The sequence below is a fragment of the Zonotrichia albicollis genome, chromosome 16, assembly GCF_047830755.1.
Source record: "Zonotrichia albicollis isolate bZonAlb1 chromosome 16, bZonAlb1.hap1, whole genome shotgun sequence".
Taxonomy (NCBI): Eukaryota; Metazoa; Chordata; class Aves; order Passeriformes; family Passerellidae; genus Zonotrichia; species Zonotrichia albicollis.
The window spans coordinates 6,555,669-6,573,435 of record NC_133834.1 but is presented as its reverse complement, the minus strand read 5'-3'; the positions used below and the strand labels follow the sequence as shown (position 1 = coordinate 6,573,435).

The 17,767-nt window shown below is 38.3% G+C and overlaps 1 protein-coding gene across 3 annotated transcripts in view; it reads left to right on the top strand.

Moving 5' to 3' along the window:
- TRRAP (transformation/transcription domain associated protein) overlaps positions 1-17,767 on the top strand; it is a 75,205-nt gene that overhangs the window by 48,644 nt on the left and 8,794 nt on the right. For all 3 annotated transcript variants that reach the window (XM_074553333.1, XM_074553334.1, XM_074553332.1), the window contains 9 exons: positions 1,113-1,304; positions 3,137-3,332; positions 3,922-4,187; positions 4,870-4,970; positions 7,101-7,302; positions 8,381-8,545; positions 10,480-10,570; positions 12,003-12,202; positions 12,956-13,217. In XM_074553333.1, coding sequence (XP_074409434.1) covers positions 1,113-1,304; positions 3,137-3,332; positions 3,922-4,187; positions 4,870-4,970; positions 7,101-7,302; positions 8,381-8,545; positions 10,480-10,570; positions 12,003-12,202; positions 12,956-13,217 — 1,675 coding nt within the window. The remainder of the gene's footprint in view (positions 1-1,112; positions 1,305-3,136; positions 3,333-3,921; positions 4,188-4,869; positions 4,971-7,100; positions 7,303-8,380; positions 8,546-10,479; positions 10,571-12,002; positions 12,203-12,955; positions 13,218-17,767) is intronic.

The following is a 17,767-nucleotide window of genomic DNA, read 5'->3' as shown; positions in this document are numbered from 1 at the left end:
AAAACAGCAAGTAGCCTTTGATAGGACCCAAGACTCATTTCCATTTGCTCACACTGCCATTGTGTTTAATGATCCAGTAGATAACATAATAAAGAAGGAGATTATTTTCACTGTGTAAGTGTAAGGATGCTACCTGGCACTTTCTCTTTGCTGGCTCAGGCGTAAAAGCCAGTTGAGGATAACAGGAATAACAATTGTAATGGTCACCATACAGTTTATCAGCAGGAGGATAATGCAGGGGGATTTCTGTGTTGCACATCAAACCATAAAGAGCTTGATGTAAAGTGGAGGAAAAAGAGGTGAGAAAGTTGTAGATTAAAGGCCTGCAACATCAGCTGGTGAACACTGGCTCAGTGCAGGTTTGCTGTAAAGTGCTCACAGAATTTAGGTGCTGCACAATTCAAGTGCTTTGCTGGGTTTAGTTGCCATATTTCTACTGTTCCAGAGTTCTGAGGAAATGGTTTAAAATTATTTTATAAATTATTTTACCACTGTGACCTGACTTTGCACCTGTGCTCAGGAATTACTTTAACATAAATGAGAAGTTGGTTGTGATTACTTAAAAAAAATATCAGCTGTTTATTTTCATAAACTTATCAGTGCCCTAGAGCAGACAGGGTGTACAGTGCTGCATGATGTGGGACAGGTAGGCACAGGATCCTTTTAGGGGAGAAATTGCCATTACATGTTCTGGAGCCCCTGAAGCATTTCAGACTTGTGTGTGTTATCTGCTGAGAAGCATCTTCTGGCTTTGTGCAGGGTGAATTGTCTGCTGTGACCATCCTGCTCCTGTGGCAGGGCTGCTTTGGGCTGGCTCAGCTCTTTGAGATGCATTACAGTTGTCAGAATAAAAATACCCCAGCAGCATCTTGGGCATGGGCACTGCTACTCTTGTGCTGAATTGGCAATTGATGTGCTAGCCTGCCCTTGCCAGTAACTTTAGGAGAGCTGAAACTCCTCTAGTGACATAAATGTTAGCACTTCAATCTGATGTTTTTAAAAAATAAGATTATTTTTAAAACATTGAAGCTGTTTGTTTAAGAACGCTTCAAAAAATTACCTGTTTGAGTAGGAACGATCTTTACTGGATATTTTTCCTTTTCCACAACCAGGTGGAGCTGAGTTGTCCAAAGGAGATGGCCTGGAAGGTGAACATGTACAGGGGGTACCTGGCCATCTGCCACCCCGAGGAGCAGCAGCTGAACTTCATCGAGCGCCTGGTGGAGATGGCGAGCAGCCTGGCCATCCGCGAGTGGCGGCGCCTGCCCCACGTCGTGTCCCACGTCCACACCCCCCTGCTCCAGGTAACAGCAGAGCTCTCGGCTCCAGGTGTCCTCCAGCAGCTGCAAGTGTGAAATATTTTAGTGTATATGATATGTATATATAGTACTGATAGTTTCTGCATTGTGGTATTTTTGTTCGAAGTTGCAGAATGTGTGTTTCTGTTTCTTCAAAGTACTTGTTGCTTATCAGGAAGAGCTTGTAAGTGATTAAACCCACCTTTTTTCAGATATCCAGAAATGTTTTTGGGAAGCACCTGGCACAATTCTGATTATATGGAATATGTAGTTTAACTATTAAATGAAATGAAATAACATGTTTTACATGGTGAGAAATGAATGGTTGTGTGCTTTGAAACTTTCACACACATTTTACCATAGCAAAAATGGATTCTGTTTCCTTTGAAATAAAACATCAACACCCCATTGTTTTCTCTATGATTTAATCATGTAAATAATTAATTTTGCAACTGTAAGAGAATAATGTTTGAGAGTAGAAGTATAATCAAACAGAAGTAGATGCCTAAATCCATCCTTAGAAAATCTGATTTGGCCTAGAGTTACTTTCAGAAGATTCTTAAAAATGAACCTTGTCTCCTCTGATCTGTGTGGAACCAGTGTGGAAGTGGGGCTGAGGCAGGATCGTGCTGGGCTTGGCAGTGTGGGATTTAGGCAAAACATTCCATTCATTTGACATTTAGGCTTTGTCCCTGTTTAGATACCCTATAAATATATACATGACAAAGCTCTTCTTCCTGTGGAGGGAACCCTTCATCTCCAGGGGAGAAATTGTGGAATAGCTCAGTTTTCATAAGGGATAATTTCTTGATGGGCCATTGCTCAGAGATCTGACACTGAGCCCTGCCTGTGGAAGTGCACAGGATTTTGCTTTGAGTTCTCTTTGATACAGAGGCCTCTGTGATTGTGTTTAAGATCAGTGGTTTCATTCTGTGTGTGTGATTCATAACCAATCTGCACCATATATGAAGGGGTCTCTATAAAATGATTGCTCCTGTGGGTAGAGCTCACACAGCAGCTCATAGCTTTGAATTTTTATGATATAAATTGATGCATCAGATAAAGTGATTGAATATGGAAGTTTTCTCCATATTCAGAAGAAGTTTTCAAGTAAATAAGTACAATTTGTGAGCTCACACAATACCATTAGATGGCTTCTCAATGAATGTAATTCCTTCCTGCTAGGATTTCACCCATATCTCAAATTGCCCCCCTCCCCTACTCAAGAATGGCAGCATCTGCAGCAGGAAAAGATTAATATTGCTAAATAAAGTATTTAAGTGCTTTCAGATATCAATTAAAACAAGCTTTTAAAACAATCTAATATGTATATATGCCTCGTGAAGAAATGATAAATTAGTCAGTGACTGACAGAGGTACAAATGCAGCCTCGAATTTGCACTGCAGTAATTACTTTTTTTAAATATCAGATAGTATGTGATTAAATACCCATGAGAAAATTAAATTTATGTGATGAATGGGTGTAGGATGAAGGTTAAGCTATTGTGAGAGCTGATACTGAGATGATTGTAGGAAAATATTACTTTAATTTATTTTGTTTCAAGAGATTTCACTCTATAAATTTGGACTGCCTTTTTTTTCTCAAATAGTTATCTCATTTGGTTGATTAACAGTGAATACAACTGCTATCTGCCAAGTGGTAGCTTAGAGAATACTACACTGGCTTTATTGTACTACAGGTAATTAAATTCCATTAAAGTTTGTGGGCCTTTTCTTCAGGTGGTTGAAGTTTTAACAAACTGTCTGCTGCCTTTAGTGGGTTCAAGACTGCTGCCATCTTCTGTTTGGTCCTTATTTATATTGTTGATGTTTTCTAGGCAGCACAGCAAATAATTGAACTTCAGGAAGCAGCCCAAATAAACGCAGGACTGCAACCAACTAACCTGGGGAGGAACAACAGCTTACATGATATGAAGACTGTTGTGAAGACTTGGAGGAATAGGTTACCTATTGTGTCAGATGACTTATCCCACTGGAGCAGCATTTTCATGTGGAGACAGCATCATTACCAGGGTAAGTCTGCCTGGTCCAGCATGCATTCATCATAGAATTTTCCAGACAACACATATTGTATTTGCAGGGATCCCTCTGCCAGGGAGGAATGAGGAATCTGAATCAATGTTCTCAGAAGGCTAATTTATTATTTTATGATACTATATTATAATAAAGAATACTATACTATATGAAAGAATACAGAAAGGATCCCTAAGAATGGTAAAAAGATAATAAAGAAAACTCCAGACTCTTTCCAGAGTCCTAACACAGCTTGGCACTGATTGGCCAATGAGTCAAAATAACTCACACCAGAAACCAATGAAGCAATGTCCAAACACATTCCACGCATGAGTGCAACACAGGAGAAGCAAATGAGATAGGAATTGTTTTCCTTTTTCAGGAGAAAAATCCTGGGTGAAGGGATTTTTCAGACAATGTGAATGCCACAAAGACCTAATTTCTTGGTGGCTGATTTTGGTGAATTGTAGTTTTTATTCAATTTTCATTGAAATGTTTGATTATCTTAAGTCATGTGTGTTGCTGTGTAAGGTGCTGCCCTCTGTGTAACACCATTTCCAATGGCAAACATCTCACCTTGCCTTCCCAGCCATTGTGACTGCCTACGAGAACAGCTCCCAGCACGACCCCAGCTCCAACAACGCCATGCTGGGCGTGCACGCCTCGGCCTCGGCCATCATCCAGTACGGGAAGATCGCGCGCAAGCAGGGGCTGGTCAACGTGGCCCTGGACATCCTGAGCCGCATCCACACCATCCCCACCGTGCCCATCGTCGACTGCTTCCAGAAGATCCGCCAGCAGGTCAAGTGCTACCTGCAGCTGGCTGGAGTCATGGGCAAAAATGAGTGCATGCAGGTAGGGCAGCTTTGCTCCTGAAGCTGTTGCTGGGTCCTGTAACCCCACGAGCGTCAGATGCATTGATCTAAACAAGCTGCCTGTATCCAGAGCAGGGGCTGTGTTGCCTTGGCCATGTTATAGCCTGCAGGGAGTGTTGCTTTGAGTCATGCTGGCAGTCCAAAGCAGTTAATGTCCACTGTGAATATATTAAAAATTAGCTGACCCAGAAGTAAAGTGGGATTAGGTTTATTTAAATCTTACAAGATGGATAAATGGAAGGACTTTGAAAATGGCATTATTTGTAATGGGAAAAAACAACACTGAGTGTCTGACTCATGAGTGATGGATGCTGTCAAACTGAAGTAACATTGTATGTGTTGAAAATGATAAAACGTGATTTTAGGCAAAACCCACTGGCACGTGGGTGACCAGCAAATGAACCTTGTAATATAACATAAGTATAATTGTAACATAAGCAAGGTGGGAAGATAACCTGCTAAACGTTGCCTGTAGTATTTGGTTTGCATAGGGCAGTGGAAACTTAATATTGTCAGTCTGTATTTTTTAAAATTAAAACAAAATACTTGAAAGTCATGCTGTTTAAATTTCAAGATAATATTTTGGCTGTTGTTTTATAGTACTTTCATTTAACAAAGCCTTCCCTCTCAAAAGACTTTTCTCACTAAGGCTTATTTAACAGGGTCTTGAAGTTATTGAATCAACCAATCTGAAGTACTTCACCAAGGAGATGACTGCAGAGTTTTATGCTTTAAAAGGAATGTTCTTGGCACAGATTAACAAGTGAGTATGCTGGCTGCAAGAAGCACTAGCACACATCTGAAAAAAAAATGTAGTTGAAGTATTCAACACAGTATTTGAGCAGAAAAGCCATTCCCTGTCTTTATACCAGCTTAAAATTTCTCACTGCTATGTAAGAAAGTAAAAGTATCTGTGAGAGTTCCTTTGGAGTTTGGAGATGTAATGATTGGTCCTATATTGAAGCCTTGTAGGACAGAAGAAGAAATGGTTTTGCTTTCCACTGACAGGCATTTTACTGTTCTGAGGACGATCTCTCTTTAATTCAATAAATAAATAGCTCATCAATCAAATTTTGTTTGGTAATGCCAAAAAGACCCCTTCAGATTTCAAGAGCACTTAGTGGGGATGGGATTTAATGACAATTTTGTTATGTGTTACATGTGGGTGGAATAATTCCTTTACCACTGCATTGTGGCCACTTATAGAATGAAATCCATCAGGTCTCAAGCTGTACACTGCAACCTCACATAGCAATTCAAGTCAGGAAATGATGAATATCTTCTTCTGTGGATACAAGAGAGGATTTTAAGTAGGCAGACTGCAATTACTTGGATGGAAAGTACAGTGGGCTTTTATATGGTCACTGGCTTAATTGTAGTTGAGATTTAAAGAGAAGAAAGTGTGCCTCCCCTATATTGCTAAATTTTTAAAAATTCTTGCAGAGAATTGTCTCTGTTTGTTCCTTCAGGATTAAATGGATAAAGGTTTCTGGTTAAAAACATGGTTCTGATGTACTTAGAGTTTCTTAATCTTGCCAAAAACCACACAAGCATTTTTTAGCACTACAGTTGAGGTCAGGAATTTAGGAAGGTTTCAGTTAGGACCAGTGGTAGTGTTGAACCTGAAAATGGGACTGCTGATTGATTACTTGTGTGTCAAAGAAACTGAAGTTAAAGGTCACCTCTGCTGCTGCATCCTCCTGTGCTGCCCATTGGCTGGGCAAGGTGATAGAAACCATTAAAAAAAAATCACCTCAGGTGTCAAGAGTGATGGATTGTAGAGTGGGAGAAAGGAAAACGGTCAGGGAAGTTCCTTTTTTATAAAGGAGCAGTAGTGATACAGAGTCATCCATCAGGCTGCTGCTGGGCTGGCTCACTTCAAACCTTCATCCAGGGAGCTTCTGAAAGCAAGGACATTAATGTAGCACAAAAACTAACACATGGCAGACAAAGCTGTTTTCCATTCTAGAGTTATGCCTCAGTAGCTGGTCATTTTAATTTAGTATTATAATTTCCCAAGCTAATATTGTTATGTTAAAAATATATTACAGATAATTTAAAAAATGAGTCAAACAAGCATCATGTTACTTTGATATTGGTTATTTCAATGCTTGTTCTGCAAAGGAGAAGTGAAGCTCTTTCTGTTCATAAAGAGCCTTGAAAAACCTAAGGTTTCTTTATTTTGGTGGTGCTTATGTGAGTTTTCTCATCCTTTATTTTTGTGCCTAAGAAATAACATAGATTCAAGGGCTGTATATATACTGGGATGAATCATGCCAGATTTTGGACTTGTGACACTTGGAGAAAACCTCACTAGTAACAAACAAATAATCCTTTGGTTACCCAGAACTGTGTGATGAACCTTCAAATTCCTTCACTTTTCCTGTTGAAAAAAAGGAAACTTTTACAGCTGGTGGGATGAGGAACTGACTGCTTCCAGAAAATGTTGGTAGTAAAATTTTTCATGACTTGTCTGAAAAATGAGTTAAGTAAGAGGCCTTCCTCTAAAACATAATTTAAATAACATCTTCCCAATGTTGCTTTACTCCTTTTTTTTTGCCCAGTGGAGCAGCATGTTTGAATGATTTTGCTTCACTTCCCTTGTATTTGTTCTTCTTTCTCCCAAACTAATGCACTGGGAGTTTTGTTTACTTTTTTTTAAGGGGGTATGTGAGTTTTTTAGCACTTAAGAAACTGTTTTCATGTTGAAGCATTTACTTTTGTTGGTGCTGAACTGCAAGGAAAGCAATGACAAAACAGTTGTAAGGGACCTTATTAAAAGGTATCACTGAGTATTAAGAAACTAATTGCTTGCCCTATCAGAAATCTGACTTACACCAGCAAACAGCTACTAAATCATATAAAACACATATTCCTATTTGTCACCACACAGGTCTGAGGAAGCAAACAAAGCTTTTTCTGCAGCTGTGCAAATGCATGACGTGCTGGTGAAGGCGTGGGCCATGTGGGGGGATTACCTGGAGAACATCTTTGTGAAGGAGAGGCAGCTCCACCTGGGGGTGTCTGCCATCACCTGCTACCTGCACGCCTGCCGCCACCAGAACGAGAGCAAGTCCAGGAAGTACCTAGCAAAGGTGAGGTCTGGGGGGTTAAAAAAGAATCAGAGCTCCAATCCTTTGGAAAGGGGTGGGATGATGTTCAGTGCTTTAGTGAAAGAGTTACTAAGGGAAAGCTTTCATTTAGATAGAGGGGCTATGTGTGGTTGTTCAAAACTAATTTTGAGGTTTTTTATGTCAGTGGGATATCTGGATTTTCCTTTAGATGTGGAACCTTTTTGTAGGAGGAAAAGGGCAAATCACATCCAACGTTTCTACTACATAGTGTGGTGCAATACTTGCAAAAAGGCATCCTTTGGTCCTTTAAAAAGCAACACAGTTTGAGGTTTGTTTATCATTACTATGGATAAATAATATTGATGTTTACCTAAGTATTATATTTTATTCCAGATAAGCATTTTCTGTACAGTTTTACTCTGAAATTCAGCATAATTTTGGCCAAAAAAAAAGCTATTTGTGTTGTATGTTTCTCAGTTTGGGGATATTTAATCTCTCTCATGAAGAAAATAAAATAATTGTACCAGACCAGGGAAGACAATCTGTTCTGACCATGAAACAAGCACAGAAAATATTGTCCGAGATTAAAGGTGGCCTCAACAGCACTCAGAAGTTTATTATTCTCCCTGTCTGGTTGCATAATAGTTAACGATTTTTAGTCAAGGTTTAATATATTTAATTTAAATTAAACGAGGGATGGACAGTTAAAATAATTAAGAATACCCAAAGAAATAATCAACTTCCTTTATCAAGGTTCATTTTTTTTAGGTTCTATAAAATTGCCTAAATTTTTATCTACACTCCCAGCCAAAACCCCAAAGAATTTCTGCAATGCATTCATGTTCATGTGCTCTTTTCTGTCTTATTTCATAGTAAGGAGTACACTTACATTTATTTTTTACATCCTTTAAATATTATTTCTGGACGAAAAATAGCATTGGCCAGGCACAATGATTGTAAGTTCTTGTCTCTGAGGCAGCTTTAACACTTTCAAGGACTCCACAGTCATATTAATAAAATATATTTGCTTTTGTGCATTGTAATGATTGATGTGGCTTAAATTTAAGCACTGAGAGATCCTCTTGAAATTCTCTCCTAGGTTCTTTGGCTGCTGAGTTTTGATGATGATAAGAACACCTTGGCAGATGCAGTGGACAAGTATTGTATTGGTGTCCCACCCATCCAGTGGCTGGCCTGGATCCCACAGCTGCTGACCTGCCTGGTTGGCTCAGAGGGCAAACTGCTCCTCAACCTCATCAGTCAGGTACTGGAGATAATCCCTAATTCCTTTTTGTCTGTAAGCTTCATTTGTGAGGTGACACATGAATATTTTTAAAAGCAAATTGCAAAAATGCCAAGCTTTAAAAATGGTATTGTTTGCAACTGTTGATGTGTTAAAAAATGGTAATTTCTGCCTTTAAGCAGGATATTTTAAATTTCAAAGTTGAGTTTTACTTACTGAGATTAAATCCAGTGAAATTGTATCCTTATTTGTATAAGGCATTATAGCTCTCCCTCTGGAATTCTATTTAATGTATTTTTGTGAATTATATAGAACACATAAAATACATAGTTAAAAATACTTGTAATGTAGGAGTAAAGATTGGTTAGCTTTAGTAGCTGAAGGGCAAACTGTCTGGAAGTGTTTTGGTGTTTGTTCATTCAGGTTGATATAAAAGAGTGAAGTCCCATTAAAGCACAGTTGGCCATGGGAAGCTCTCACAATGCCTGAATTCCAGGCCTGCACTGCTCCACTGTTTCCTGGAAACTGGCACAGGACAACTCTTGTGCTGAATTCCTCACAGAACTCCTTTCTTTCCCCCCTTCTTGGTTTTTGAGATATGGAATTTCTGACCTTGCAGGTCCCTTCTAGTTCAGGGTATTCTGTCCTGTGAGATTGAGCTCCTTTTATCCTGTCCCCTGCCTTTGCTCTTTCAGAGCTCTGAGAATGTGAGTTTTTGTAGCTAGAGAATGTCCATTTGTGTTGGCATGGGTGTACACAGCTCTAGATGAGGTGCTCATGTTCCCTTCCCTCTCTCTTCATAAAATTAAATGTAACTTTGAAGAGACCATGCTGCCAAGCAGCTTAAGATGCCAAAGTAGGTAAGGCAAACTTTGATGGGTATGGCTTGGTGTTTTCTGGCAACAACAGTGGGCTCTACTGTCTTCTGGCAGAAAATACTCATTTCATCTGTCAACTTTGTAGACACTTTATTTGTTGAGATCTGTATAAAATTTGTAGAAGTGAGTGTTTGCTCGAAGTCATATACTATTTGGAGCTTAGACTTGTAAATATCACAGATACTCCTGTTTGTCTTCCCTTTACACTTTAGGTGCGTAGAAAAAGTATGAAATCAAAAAATGCAATATTTTCTGTGTTACTGCTTTAAAACTTCAAAGTTCTCTTCAAATAGCTTTTGACTTACAGCATGAAGCATGTGTGTGTCAGGTTAGTGATCTGTCATAAATATCAGATTAGTGAATGCTTCAATCCCATTGCTACATTTCCACCACTTACCATATCCATTTGGATGGAGAAAGGATCTATGATTTAGTAAAATTGTGGCTCAGGAAGCCTCAAATGCTGTCTTAAGATGTGCTCTACTGCAGGTAGTAGACACATGATTTCTTTCCTTTAATAGATACTGAGATTTACAGATTTAAATGGGATGCTGAATGTCAACATCTCTTTAGGGTTGTTTTTTTTAATGGAAGCCATAAAATCCTGGTTTTATTTTTGGGTGCAGTTGGTATCCCCTTACATTAAGTGCCACAATTAGGTGGAGTAAAGTTACTCTCTAATGGGCTTTCTTATCAAGTATGGTGGGGCTTGCTGGGAATTGTGGCCTAATTTAAAGACTAACTGCTGTCATTATGTCTGTTTTTCTTCCATTATGCACATGAGTAAGATCTTTGAGCTGGCCCAGCTGGAGCTCTGACATTATGCTGCTTTCAGGTTTATTAGGCAATATGATCTGGAAACCCTAATTAGGTAATGTCTTAACAGTGTGTGCAGGGAGCTACCAATTCATCCTCTTCGGGTTCCTGTTACTGAAAGAATCTTTAATTTCCATAAGCTGTTATTTAACACAAAGAGCTGATTATTGCTGAATTGGACTCATTTACAAGAGAACCTGTCTGTGTTGATGTGATCTGTAGTCAGGATTCCTTAACTGAGAAATGTGTATCTCCAAATAGGTGGGAAGAGTCTATCCCCAGGCTGTTTATTTCCCTATCAGGACCCTCTATTTGACCTTGAAGATAGAACAGCGAGAGCGCTACAAGAGCGGTGAGTTTGGTCCTCATGGAATTGTTTGGGCTCTTTGGAACTTAATTGTTAGGTCAAGTTTCACTGGGTATTACACAGAAAACAGATTCTCTAGAAAACATACCAACTTAGCAAAGCTAAGGAAGAAAACTCTTGATAAGCTCTGCTTGCATTGATTTGTTTCTGTGGAGTTAAGCCTGCAGATGGCTTGAGCTGTCTTGAATTTTCTTGTATAAAATACTTGCCAAGAGGAACTCCATCTCTTTTATTCTCATGTCACCTTAGTTATTGAGAATCACATGTTCTTTACTGAATGTTCTTGATAAATTTGTGGAAAAGTAGAACATTCTTGGTTTACAAATACAGAATGTCACAGTTTTCCAAGATTCTCTTGAGTAATTTTCATTGGAAACAGGAACCATGTAACATTTAGGAGTCACACTTAAACTTAAAAAATTGTATCTCCATAATAACCTCTTATGGTGAATTTTAAATTCAAATGAGCATCTCAATGCTCATAAAGAGCAATGTTGGCCTTGAGAAATGTTTGAGAGATGGGGAAAGCATTCAGCAACTTGCACAACAACTGTTTTCCCAAGAAGAAATCACATCTGGAACAGTTATGTCAAATGATTCCACAGAATTTAGTTGTTCTTTTGTCCCACATAATTTCCTGGGAATCCTGGGAGAGCTACTTGAAGAACTCTCATTTCAGTTCTGTGTTCTTTATTACAAAGTACATTGTTTATTTAATTGCCCTTTCCATTTGGAAATTAGTTCACTAAACTTCTGTATAAAATTGTGAAAGGGCACTAATTAAATAATGTTTTATTTTTGTTTGGGTACTCTTTTGCAGAAGGAGATGCCCACATACCCTCATAATTTATTATTTTCCAGCAATATTAAAATATTTCCCTGCCAAAAACCACTGCTGGGTGGGTGGGTTGTGTGAGTTATTGGGGGTCATCTGCTAAAGCAAAACTGCTTAATCCCTGTCTGATGGAGTTGTCATGCTAGAGATGGTTTGTGCTAAAAGATACAGTTTCTGTTGGCATCAACATATTTATTCTTTAGTTATGTGTGAAAGGTCTCCCCAAAAGGGAGGGAAAAAATTGGCCACAATTCAAATAATTAGAATATGAAACAATGTCTGTTACTTCAAGAGTATAGGTTGGTGATGTAAAAGCTACACCTCCTATGTGTTTTTGAGGAGTGTTTATTTTGCTTAAATGTTGGGAAGTCCATACCAATAAATAGCATTTGGTGCAGAGTTTTCCCTAAAAAAACCCCAATTTTCTTTCTTAAAAAATTCTTTCTGAAACTCAGGAATACATAATTAATATTTAATGTAAATCTCAAACCAAATCTTGGAACAATGTATTTTATTTCAAAGAGACACATATCAAGTTTATGAAAGGTCATTCTTATTTCCTTTTTAATGTTCACTTTCCAGATTCAGGACAACAGCAGCCAAGTTCAGTTGGAAATCAGTCCCACTCTGCCTCAGACCCTGGGCCCATCAGAGCCACTGCCCCAATGTGGAGATGCAGCAGGATCATGCACATGCAGAGGGAATTGCATCCAACCCTTCTGTCCTCCCTGGAAGGCATTGTGGATCAGATGGTGTGGTTCAGAGAGAACTGGCATGAGGAGGTATTTGGCTTCAATGCACCTTGAATTAATGTATGGATCATCTAAGGGAAAGTTAACTGCAAAATATTTACCCAGAATTAATTTTAAACATCAAAGCATAACTGTTTGTTTTGATTAGTAAACTGATGTTTGTAGAACTGACTGGTCTGATTGGAGTTTCAGGATCTTGGTTATTTCTGGAAGCAGTACAGGGGTTTTGCAGAACTGTTAATGTGATGAATGCCTCTAGGATTTAAGCTGTTGCTCATGCTAACTGAAAATGTATATTCTCACATTAAGTTTCAGAGATACCAGTTTCCTTCTTGATCTGGTGGTCTGTGACAGGTGGTGATTATTACCTAAAATTTGCATTGCAACAGAGAGCAGATGGACCTGCCACTCTGCTGTTCCTTGCCTCTCAAAGTGTTGCACTACTCTGTTCTGTCTGCCTAGCACAGTGCTTATTTGAAGGTTTCCTTATATCACCTTTTTTTTCATATATCTCAAAATATGAAATCTAAAAGTTACCTGCTGTTGAAAGAGCAAGTTGTCCTTTGTGAGGCAGCATTTCCCCTGCTCAGTTTGTTTGCAATGCTAATGAAATTCAGTGCTGTCATTCTGATTGACCCTCACATGCAGTTTAAGAGTAGAGTTTTAAGCAGATGTTTCTGAGAGCAAAATTCTACAATATAAAATGCAGTGGGAATGAATATTTGGTGTCAAATCAGAAGGCCTGATCTTCCTGACTATTTTTTTTCTGTTTTTCATTCTTAGGTGCTCAGACAACTGCAGCAGGGCTTGGCAAAGTGCTATTCTGTTGCCTTTGAGAAAAGTGGAGCTGTTTCAGATGCCAAAATCACTCCTCATACACTGAATTTTGTCAAGAAGTTAGTCAGCACCTTTGGAGTAGGTCTTGAGAATGTCTCCAATGTGTCCACCATGTTTTCTAGTGCAGCCTCAGAGTCACTAGCTAGGAGAGCACAGGCAACAGCTCAAGACCCCGTGTTCCAGAAGTTAAAAGGCCAATTTACAACAGGTAAATGTTTGAAATTTTTTTAAATGTTGCTTTTAATCTCAAGAAAATTTCCTCCCACAGTTCAGCTGTGAGGGCATGCTGCCTTTTTATTCCAATGTCTTTTCAGAGATAAAATTTAGAAAATGTCACTTTTCTGTCATTCAGCAAACCTGAAATAGTTTTGTTCCTGTCTTTTGTGCAGCAATAAATGTAGTTCAAGTGGAAAACAGACATCAACCTAGAGAATAAATATGTTGTTGTATTTTTGTTATTAAAAACTGTGGTTTGATTACATATGTGTTTAAAGATAAATTACATTACTTCAGTATAATGTTTTTGCAATTTGAACAGAACTGCTGGCTGTATATGAGGGACAATAATGATCTCTGTCTCTCTGTGATGCCAGCATTTAATGAAATTTTCACCCCAGAACTCCAAACTGGTGTTTTTATGTGAAGTCTTTCAAAACAGCCTATTTCTGATGAGTAAGATTACTTTAGTGTTTTGGATAAACTAGATTATAAAAATTCTATTACCCAAATTTACATCATTGGTAAATTGAATCAATAACTTTAATCAGACCTAATAAAAAAAGATACTTAAGGGAAGTAGCTTTTTTGCTTCACTCATTTTCTCTTAACCAGTGGTTACATATTTGAGTGTCTGATCTTGATTTGAAATTCTAAGAAAAGCTTGTTGACAAGCTTGATTTGTTTGGTGAAATGTGTTAAGGCCACGCAGCTCGTGCATGACAAAGTGACACTGATTGGCATGAGTGCTTTGCATTGCCAGAATTTTGAGTTTTGAATAAATTCCTTGGCTTTTCTTTAAACATAGATGAGAGTGTTTCACAAGACTTGGGGTGTTTTTTCAAGCATTTTGCTGATAATATTGTGAAAGGAAGGGAATCCTGTGAAAGTGAGTGAGTTGTAGAAGTGACCCACATTTCTCGTGCACGCTATGCTTTGCACGATGTCCTTTCTGAGGCACAGCAGTTGCATGACAGCAGATAATGAAAGTCCTGAACCATATGATTAAATTTTTACTGGTTGAAGTGTACTAGGGAGGGAATGGAACTAGAAACACTGTGTGTCTTTAATGGGAGCGTACAGGGGAAAAAAGTCATTGGATAATGATTAATGGGGTGAAATGTCACCAGTCCAAGTGCTGGATTCTGTACCTGGAACAGAGGAATAATGGCAGGTACCGGTGTAAATGGGGAGAGGAGAGCAGCCCTGGATCAGGGATCTGGGATGGTTGTTGTAGATCCCTTCCAGCTGAAATGCTCCACATTAAATACAAGTTTGGACTTGATTTTGATTTTTAATAATGGTTTATAGTCCTTCCATTGCAACAATGGTATAGCCACTTATTTGTTGCTGTAAGTGTTGTTGATATGCTTGGTTGGATTTGAGTTATTTTTGGTCTGTCACAGTAGCTCCTACTTCCTTTCCTGTGAGCATCAGAGAGCTCTGGGGTTTCCAAGGTGTAAAGGAAAAGTAAATAGAATGCCAGACTACAGTCTGCAGTATCTGAAGTAATATTTCAAAACATTACTAGAGAAACATTTACGAAAGTTTAATTATGATTAATTTACAACTTTTAGTTAAAAAGTGGAGAGGATTTTCAGTATTTTTTGTGCTGTGTTTATTTTTTTGCATATCTTTGTGATATATAAATGGCTGTTAAGGTTTTCAGATGTTCTCTCTTAATTAAAGAATTATATGGAACAACATATAAACCAAAGTATGACATAGGCCTGGTCATAAAAATCATGTAAAGTCATCAAATGCAAAGTGTTTCTTAGTAAACTTCAGTTAAGTAACAGTAATTACTTTCTTTTTTTTGAAGATTTTGTGTTTTATTTTTCAAGTACAATGAAATATGAATGTCTGCAGGATACACATAATTATTTTGCTCAGTGCTGGATTAGATTTTATTTTAATCTATTACATTCAGTGTTTAAATTTACAAATTAAATGTGGGAAAACAAAAGAAATCAAACCAATCAGCATACTTAATAATTTCTGTAATCTAATTTGTTATGCAGAAAATTAAAATAAGTTTTTTATTGATTTTACAATAAGAGTAAAATGTAAATAACTGAATAGGATTGTAATTACTGTACTGAAGATTGCATGAATTTTTTTAACATTACAAGAAACTAATTGTAGAATGTGCCTGATGTGTCCTTGTGTCACACCACTATGTCCATGTTTTTTTTTCCTCTTCTCAGTATCAGTTGCATTTGGATGATGGACAGATAATTACAGTGGTTGCCTTTCATTTCAAAAGTGTCCAAGCTAAGGAGCTGTCTTGGATAAACTTTTTGTCAATTATTCCCAGATTAATGTTGACAACTATGGTTTATAGACACTTTCAGCAGGGTTTGGTTGCATAATCATTTCCATCAACATCAGAGTTGTGTTTTGATTCTGGTTTGGAGCCGCTGGAGACTCTCACACCATTTGTTATATTCTGAATTTTTTGTCTGTAGCAGTCTGGACTGTTGGAGCTGTGATAGGTCATCTTTATCTATCCTAATGTTATATTATAAAAACAAATTTTACTTTGAATTTTTTTTCTAGAACTTCAAATGCATAGTTCTTTGACCATCTGTTCTTTGTTCTTTCCTTTTCTGCTAAACCTTTTGACATCAAAGAAAAGAAAATGCTGAAAAATGCTCCCTTTGAGAGCTCTCTCAGCAGTGAGAGCAGCAGAAAAGCTGCCTCAATTGTCCTTTTGTGGGCAGATGATAGTTTAGAGTTTGGATCAGCTTCTTTCTGCAACCATCTCTCCTCTTCAAGCTGAATATGAATGGAGAGCTCCAAAATACCCCCTTGAAGGGCATGGTAATTTCCTTGAGACTTTGTCCCCCAGCACAAAGAATCCTTCACTGTGCTGGTGGCTCTGCAGTCAGGAGGAAGCTCTTGAAACCCAAGTGTGGCTCTGCACTGTTAGGAGGGGGCAGGGGCAAGAGCTCTGTGCATTTGCAGCCTTTTTAAGGATTTTTTTTCCCTTTTGCTCAAGAGTGAACATAGTGTGCTTTGGTAGCTCTTTCTTTGCTTCCATTGTAATTTTTAGGTAACAGGATGATATCCAGGAAATCCAGATAAAGAGATGGATGATATTTGACCTTGGTGTCCTGTACATGCAATTTTGGTTTTCTGGAGCTGAGTGATAAACCAGAAGTTCTGCTCCACATTTCTGCTTTCCTCTCACTGAGATTTTTCATCTTTATTGCTTTTTTCCGAAAGTTCTTGTGAGATTGGAAAGAAGTTTTGGGAAGTAGAATATATAAATGTTTGAATATTATCTTCGAAAGCAAGACAGCACTTTGATTTTGGAGAATGCTTGGATCTTCTTCAGTGTCATGGGCATGAAGAATTGTCCTGCTCGGTGCAGCTAAGCTCACAACTCAGTCCTCAGGGACACTTTACATGATTAAAGCTTTGTCTTTTTAGCTGGAGACCCTTGAGATGTGAACCTTTAATGGAATCAAGCTTTTCCTATGGTCAGAATAATCTTAAAAATCTTCAGATGAACTGCTTCTTCCTCTAAAAGCATTAATAGCATGTTGCCTTTGATCAGAACTATTTTCTTCCAGTGTAGCAGAAGGGTTTTTAAATATAGTTCTGGAGTCTTAGTTTGGAGGTAATGCCATGTTAATGTTGTGTAGGTCAAGGCAACTGGGGGGACAGAGAGTTTGATACTCTAATTTTGCTACTTCGAGTATGTTTTTTGGTGTTTCTTCCTGAGGAATGATGGTACAGCCTTCAATCAAAGTGTGTTAAGAGGCATCAGGATTTTTTAGGTCTGTCACTGGGGAGAAGATTGTGCCCCATTTCTCCTTCCATTGAGAGTGGCAAGAAACTTCAGCAGCATTGAGAAGAGAGAGCAAACTGCTGCCACTGCAGTCTGTGCCATGGCCTTCTGTGAAAATCCCCATTAAGGATCAGGGGGAAAACTTCCCATCCTTTTTAGGAATAGGTGTTGCAAGTAGTGAGGTACTTCACACCAGTGTGCGTTAGCTTGAGAAAGGTGTTTTCCAGTACTAAGTAATGAAGAAATGGATTTTTTTTTTTAAACAAAACCACTGTTTATATAGATTAAGGTGTCTGCAAAACAGAGAGACTTTTACACAAATTGCGTTTGGTCTTGTATTTCCCTTTCTTCCAGCTGAAGTGATTTTTCCTCTCAGATGGGCTCTCTGTGACATGAGCAGAAAGACTAATTGATCTCTCTGTGTTTCCCATCTGCCACTGGGAAACAAAAGAACAACAAAAATCCTAAAACAGGCATTCAGCAAACTAGAGCTGCTCTTGTGGTGAACTGAGTGACTTTTTTTTGTAAGGAAAATACACTGATGTGTGTTTTTACCTCTTGGCTGATTCACATTAGCACAAAAACTAGTTGCAGTTTGAGGGTACTTTCCTGCACTTCAGAGATTCGGGAGATAAATGATGCAATAATTTTGTCACTTTGATGAAATGATTTACTCCCACTGCTCACTAGAGGGTAGGCTTGGGATTTTAATAAGAGTGTTTTACAATGATATTGCAGTAGATGCA